Source organism: Phalacrocorax aristotelis, chromosome 16 (genome assembly GCF_949628215.1).
Source record: "Phalacrocorax aristotelis chromosome 16, bGulAri2.1, whole genome shotgun sequence".
Classification (NCBI taxonomy): domain Eukaryota; kingdom Metazoa; phylum Chordata; class Aves; order Suliformes; family Phalacrocoracidae; genus Phalacrocorax; species Phalacrocorax aristotelis.
The window spans coordinates 2,464,792-2,472,139 of record NC_134291.1 but is presented as its reverse complement, the minus strand read 5'-3'; the positions used below and the strand labels follow the sequence as shown (position 1 = coordinate 2,472,139).

Sequence of the window (7,348 nt, the reverse complement as noted above, 5' to 3'; positions counted from 1 at the left end):
TGATCACCTCTGCAGCCCTGAGACCTTCACCCAGGGAACAAACCTGCAGCACCTGCCCCATTCTTCCTCTGCCTGGTGTCCTGAGTGTGCCCCGCTGCACGGCGGCCCCTGGATGATACATCATCCATCTCACTATATAACGCAGCCTCCCCTTTCTACCAGCAGGAACAAAATGAGAGACATGAGACCAGAGCAGAAACATGAAATTCCCTTGGGTAATTTTTGCTTTAATTAAACCTAATATTCTTAATAAAGAAATAAATAAATGACCAGTCTGGAATCCCATTAGATTCTTGGTCTCAGTGACTTCTTATCATATTAACGTTTCATTGACTGTCTCCTTATCCTTGCTCATTAGACATGAAGAGCAGGACTCCTGCTCCCTCTCTCCAGGACATTTGGTACTTCTAGTCCTCCTGTCGCATCCCTTTGGCCAGCGAGCCTGGGCCGAGCAGCCTCTTGCAACAGCATTGCTGTTTGCAGCAGGGACCATTTCAGGTGCCTTCTCCAGACTGCGCAGCTTTAGGACACCTGTCTGTGACCAGATCTGCAGGCTGGAGCCAGCCGGACCCGGTGGTGCTCCCCGCATTGCTCCATGATTTCCCCCTCACGGGTCCTGATGTTTGTCTGCTCTTCTCACTGTAGCTGCCCCTTGAGCAGGAGTTTTAGGTGAGCGGCCTCTGCCCGTGGCAGCTAAATCAATAGAGGCCAAGCCAGGGTTGCAAAAACAAGCAAAGCCTTGCACAGCATAATGAATGCCTGAGAAACAAATGGAGGTTTACTGGTTCCAGTACCGGATCATACACCTTGTACACCCCATTCATGAACCTGGCACTGGCTGGCCAGGGACACACAAGTCTGCACCACCCAGGACACAAAACACAGGGCCAAGTTGAGCCTGGGGCAAAGGGACATGAGCTGCTCGAATACTCGTAATCCAGCTGTGTCAGCTGCCAGGCTGGGAGCTGCCTCCTCAAGTTCTCCCAGCACTGGTGGGGCATGTCCAGGTGCATGGGACTGGTCCGCCTTGCTCACCTACTGGTGGGAGCCTGGCAGCAGTACCACAGTGAGCCCAAGCTCCCTGGTTAATCGTGTTAGCCAAACCGTGGTAGCACAAATGCTTCCACTTGAAGGCTTTGGGCCACGAGCACCTTGGAGCATACTTGCAGGCAAAGATGCTGATGTGGCACCAATTTCAGATATAAGGGAGTTCAGCCAGAGGTGACCAGGATGAGGTTAAATATTTCCCCACAGGGAATCAGCTCTTGGCCCTGAGCAGAGTTCCCACAGCTACAGCTTCATGATCCTTGATTACAGTGAACACTCCCTTTTAACTGACCTGCTGGGCATCTGCTGGCCTGGAGCAGCAGGACCCTCTGCTTTAGTCATGTCTCCTGATGCTATGCAGAGCTTCCAGCGTGCCTGGCAAATTAGAGGACTTGAAGGGATTGTGGTTCCAGGATGTTGCAGAGCCTGAAAGTGCAAACTGATTTGAAAAATTGGGCAAATCAGGAGGAGTTGGGCATGTTGGCGGTATCAGTGACCATGAAACAGTGGTCTGGAGCAACCTCTAACTTGGCTCTGAGCTACTGTGAGCTGGGAGGTGGACATAAACCAGAAGGACTATTTTCTACATGCCCCATTCATTCTGCTTTTCAGTAGTCCTTGTTGGTAGACATGGGATACTGGGTTAGAGAAACCTGAGGGCTTACACGAGCTTCCTCTCCTCAGCAGCTGATGGAGGTTATTATACCCTGTCTGTTTGAAACCAAAGGGCGAACACATTCCAAATTCTCTCAGTGCACCCCCTGCCAGCCTCTCTTCCTCCCACAGCATTTGGAAAAGCGATGGGGCTGCCTCGGTTCCCCGTGGAGGTGGAGACTACAAAGGGGAGCTTGGGGGGGTCTCCTCTTCTGTGTTCCTGTTCTGTTTCTGATCGGCACCGAGCACATCCTCATCCTGTAGCAGGTGTCAGGGCCTTTGAGCTGGGGCTTGCTCTGCTGGAGAGTCTCACTGGGCTGATAAAAATCAGCCGTGGGATCCAGTCTGCATCAGCACTTCTGAAGAATCAGACTCTCGTCAGTGCCTGAACCCAAAATTAGGAGCTGGACATTACAGGCCTATTTATACGCACCCGGATCTTGCTGTCCAGTCTGAGACCAGTTCTTCAGGCTGAGAATTTACATTTAAAATTTGTCTTTCAACGTAAATCAGGCCTGCTGAAATTATAAAATTAAAGCAAAAACCATGCAGAAAGGATCTGTGCCTTCCTTGGTGAATTGCCACAGGGCACACATTTATTAAAGGCAGAAATACATAGTGGTGGAGGTAACGAACCTGTCTCGCTTGTCTATGGTCCAGTTCTGGTCACACGAGTAGGCTGATGGTTCAGGTTTATGGGTTTCTCTGGCAGACACCAGTGCAAGTGCAGAGTTGCTGCAAAAAAACTTTGCAGGCCTGGAGGAACAGCCTTTCGTAAACACCCTCTGCCAGGAAGAGCAAAAAAGTGCTGCTTGTGATGCTGCTCCTCGCCTTGACCCTTTGGAGCAATAAATAAAGCTTGCGAATGCTCCACCCTGAGCAAGGAGTGAGGTCCCGTTTGCAGCCGTCTCTCAGCCAGCTGTCATAATAGCTCGGTGACAGGAAAGTCCTGACCATGGGCATCACATCTGGCCCTCCTACGCTTTGGTGATGTGTGCTGCCTGTTCTGGCTGTCCCCTCTGATCCAGAGTGGCCTGCAACTACCTTGTCCTGCTTCTCTCCACTGACGCTGGATGAACCACCTCTGGCCTCCCAGTTTCTACATCTGAGCTGCCGTTTGCAGTCAGCAATGTCCACACCTGGCTTTGGTCACACTCTGCAGTCGGCTGGCTGCTCGCTGCTGATGCATCTTGCAGAAGCTACTGAGTGGAGCCAGGCTACTTAGGAGTTTCGCTTTTCCCGGTATGTGACGTTGGGTTGCTCACTGGACAGGAGGGCGATGAAGAGAGCTCTGACCTGCCTTGCTGGCCTGGGCTGTAAAATCCTGCTCTTTTTTTTTTTTTTCTGGGATTACTTGGACAAAATACAAAGTTCATTTTCACGTGGGAGATTAGTACAGTGCATTTCACCTGTAGGGAAGAGACTTGCTGGGTTGAAATCCTCTAAGCGAATACAAGAACATGTTTCTTTTTATGGCTAACCAACACAGGTGGACAGAGGGGAGGTGAGCCTTGCTGGGAAGGTCCTGGGATGCCCTCAGCGGTTAAAGAAGAAGGACTTGAGGCTCTGCAGAAACTGTGATTTCTGTCTCTGCTTCTGCTTCTTCCGGATGATGGGGATCCAGACGAGGCCACAAACAAGGAGCATCAGTCCCAAGGATAGGAAAGCCGGGCCACACATTTTATAAACATTTTTATTCTTGATTTGGATGCAAGACAGGCTGGTGATGACTATCCCGAAGAGGAAGACAGCAGCTCCAACAGACACGACAATGACGGGTTTGTGGTATATGTCCCACTTGCTTCTGGATGTGCTGGTCCAGACAGACTCGCTCCGGGAGCTAATGCAAAGGGTGCTGGCCGTGTTACTGGTCAGCAGCTCCTTGGACTGAGGAGACTTTTCACTCCCGTCGGGGCTCTTGGGGGGAATTTCCATGGTGACGGGATCTGAGGAGGAGATCTGAGATGGACAAAAGAGAAAGAGCAGAGCAGGGCTAGTGATGGAGGATGGATTGGGTGGTTTCCATTTGGTCATTAATCAGTGTCAAGTCAAATGAAGGTGCAGAAGGCTTTGTGGGTCACTGCAGGGAGAGAAGAGCATCACAGCTATGAGAGCAATGAAATGTAGGAATAGGCAACAGGGTCCTGCAGACAGGCTGGACTGAGGATGCCTGCAGAGTCCCAGTGCCCACCCATGGGCAGTGGGAGTCCCACAGTCCCTGTCCTGACACCTTCCAGCTCACCAGCTCCCAGCGGGATTTAGTGGTGGGATGACTAGATGTCCATTGGGACCCACTACCCTGAGCGTCCTGGGGCTCTTGGCTGCTTTCAGGGCAGTGTCAGGGGACTGCAAGCAGGGCTTGGTGATGCTGCCTGTGGGGAAGAGCTCTGTATCCCTGGACCTGCTTTCCCTCCAAGACCCCAAATTACACCTCAGCACCTTGTGGCATGATCATGTCTCTCTCTTGCAGGTGGGGAAACTGAGGCACAGGAGTGCCACACCAGGAGTGCTCAGCAGGAGAGCAGAAAGCACCCTCCCACAGCTGCGTTCTTCCTTCAGCCCCCTGGGGCTGGATGTTCCTCATTGCCACATCCAGCCTAGACATGTCAGCCTTGTAGTAGCTGCAACACAGGAGCTTCTCATTTCCTATCTAAATGCACAGGTGGGAGGTGGGGAAATGCTTGTCACACAAGAAATATTTCTCCAGCTTAAGCTGGGGCAGGCTGCTGCGGGAGGGCTCTTGGGCTCAGTAGCAGAAGCACTGAAACCTTGCGATGGCTGGGTCAGCAGTGTGGCTTTTTGAGGCATTATTTTTTCACCAACTCAAGGAGGAAACACATTTTCCCAGAAACAAAGTGCCTTTAGCACGGAGAAACCATTATGGTAAATGGGAAGGGCTGAGCATTATGTTAACCACTATTTCCTCAGGGCTCTGCTGAGGAGACAAGGGCAGGAGGCTGGATCAAGGAATGCTCCTGATGCATCGTCTAACCTGCTGCTGGGAAGCACAGCAGGGATGAACCCACGCAGGTACCAGGGCTGAGGATGGCAAGAGAGAACTTTGCACCCAGGAATCAGATTTTTTTTGCAAAGAAAACTACCTGAGCTGCCAGGTGTTCTCCCAGGGGCTCAGTGGTGCCAGAAGGGCTGGGACTGACCTGTCCTCTGCCTGGCGTTTGGGCTGTCCCTACCCTTGGGGCATGGGGATGCTCTGCAGCAAGAGTGTGACAGTGGTGCCAGCCTGGAGCAGCCCAGGACCCTACATCACCCTTCTGCCAGCACCACAAGGCAGAGCCACTGGTTATTGCTGCCAGCCCCAGAGCTGTCCCTGTGGGGCTCCCCTGTTCAGGCCAGCAGTCAAGATCAAGCCACAACCATACTGGCCTGGGCACAAGCCCCCAGTGAGTCTCGGATGGATGGGCAATGCTAATAGAGCTTGGTGCATGCTCCACTGCCAAGCACAGCTCTTCCTAAGCACTGCACAAGATTTGAGCCTATGTGGGGCTTTGATCTGAACCTGCTTCGGCCCTCGTTTGGCACACGCAGCCCACGGTGCTCAGTTCAGCCCTGGCTGCACCCAGACCCACTGCTGGCCTCTGGGATGGCTCACCAGGAGGTGCACATTGTGGGTGATACCGGGCTGGCTTTGCATACTGCATATGCCATGGGAAGACCTGTGGCTCCAGCAGGCAGCAGCGAGGTGTAGATGAGATGAGAATGAAGCCTGGCGACCCCAGCTCGTTTCCCGTTGCTGCTAATCAATGTGAGAGCATGTACCATGTCAGTGCAGCTGCACAGAGGCTGCAAAACTGGCACAGTTCCAGAGGCATGGTCTTAAGGAAACCTGCCTGTATTTGGGCCGTACTGGGCCCAGTGCCCATCTAGGGATGCTGATGGCTTGGGGCCAGCCAGCACCTCCCTTATTCTTTCACCTGTGTCCCCTGCCAAGTTTTGTGGTTTATTTTGAAATGAGACAGATGCAATTTTTCAATTTAGTCTCCCCAATACAGACACTGCTGCAGGAATGCAGGTCTAGTGGTATTGACGTATTTTGTGATGGTTCAGGTTTGCCAAACTTGGACCAACAAGCAAAAAAATAAAAAAAGCCAAGAGCAATGGACATGATTTACATGCCTCTCATCTGCAGCTTTCACCCCTCTCTGGGGGTGACACGGGGGCATTTCTGCCATCCAGATATATCTTCTACAGCACTTGGTCTAGGATGATCAAGTGTTTGACAAGGCAGGTAAGTTTGGTCATGGTAGCAAGCTCTAGTTTTGCTGCTTGTCTTACTTTTGAGTTGTTAACCCAATCTCTGCAAGCTGGACGGATTGCAGTGGAGCACGCTGACCCCTTGGCTTCGCAGAAGCACAAGCTGCCATGAGATGTTATTTTGATGGCCAGAGCTGTGTTAGATCTGCAGGTGATCAGGTACAACTTCCTCTGCTGTCAGCTTCTGTGATGCAGCTCACCTCGCTGCTCCTGTAAGCTGTAGCTCCAGGCAGCCACAGGCTCCTCAGACAAAAAAACCAAACAGTGACGACAATGTCCAGTGTTTGGGGGAGGCAGCGAGGCTGGCTCTGCATGGGCCAAACCCCGTGCTCTGCTTCCACCTACACAACGTGCCCCGGAGTCAGCCCAGTCTTCCAAAAAAGAACCCCAAAACCAAACCCACCAGCTACAGCTTTTCAGAGATGTGTCCAGGTCCTGGATAACTTCTTGCTTGGCTGGTGTGTGCAGCCTGTCCAGCAGCTCCCTTGTTCATAGCATTGCTCGTTGTGATCCCCCTCTTCTAGCTCAAATCTTTTGCAAAGCCTTTCCTGAAATTTCATCCTAGGTAGTCTTGGCATTTCTTGTCTTTCTCATTGTGGAGAGGTTTTATCATCAAGCCACTTTATAATTTTAATTTGGCTTTGTAGTTGGAAGTTTGCTTTCTTCTCTGGAATACTGCCCAGATCTCATATCTCAGCAGTCTAATGCAGCCTGCCCTGCCCCATCTTTCAGGCACCCCACTCCCTGCTTGCCCATGTGCTGCCACCCTCCGTCCGCATCCAGGGGTACTCTGAGTGCTGCAGAGCACCTTCCTCTTCATTTTGCAAGATATTAATGTCAGGCTAATGCAGAAACCATCGCTTTCCAGTCATATTTGCATCTACGCTAAAGTGGACATTTTTTCCCCGTTTTGTTTTCTGGCATAACCACCCCTTTCACCACAATTTCCAGACAGTGATCAATTTTCTGGCACTTCCTGGCAGAGAATGCTTTTTTGGTCACACTTTTCTCTAATTTTTTTCTCTAATTTATATACTCTGCTTTGTATTTCTGTATGTGCTTTCGCATGAGGCTCTGTGTATTTTCCCCACTGTTAGCCCGGGGAGGATTTCACTCCCTGCAAGTGGCTGGGAGTTCATTTGCGAGCACTGCACATATCTGCAGCTCTTGGGAGAGTTACTGCTCTGCCCATGCTCCATCCCTAATTCATCGCAGATGTGCTCATACTTGAAAATGTGACGGTTGTACTGAGCAGCCTGGAAGGATAATGCTATCAGATTTCTCCCAATTTTTTAAATTGTTATTGTTGTAAGGAGAGCATCAGCATATGACCATTTGCTGGCTTGAAAATGCCTCCAGAGCTCATCTCAGATTT

At 51.2% G+C, this 7,348-nt stretch overlaps 1 protein-coding gene across 1 annotated transcript; it reads right to left on the bottom strand.

Annotated features, from left to right (window-relative positions):
* Positions 1-201: 201 nt before the first annotated feature.
* Positions 202-3,654, bottom strand: PIRT (phosphoinositide interacting regulator of transient receptor potential channels). The gene has a single exon (XM_075111331.1). The coding sequence runs from the start codon at positions 3,634-3,636 to the stop codon at positions 3,238-3,240; it is 399 nt and encodes a 132-aa protein (XP_074967432.1). The 5' UTR covers positions 3,637-3,654; the 3' UTR covers positions 202-3,237.
* Between the last annotated feature and the right edge of the window lie 3,694 nt (positions 3,655-7,348).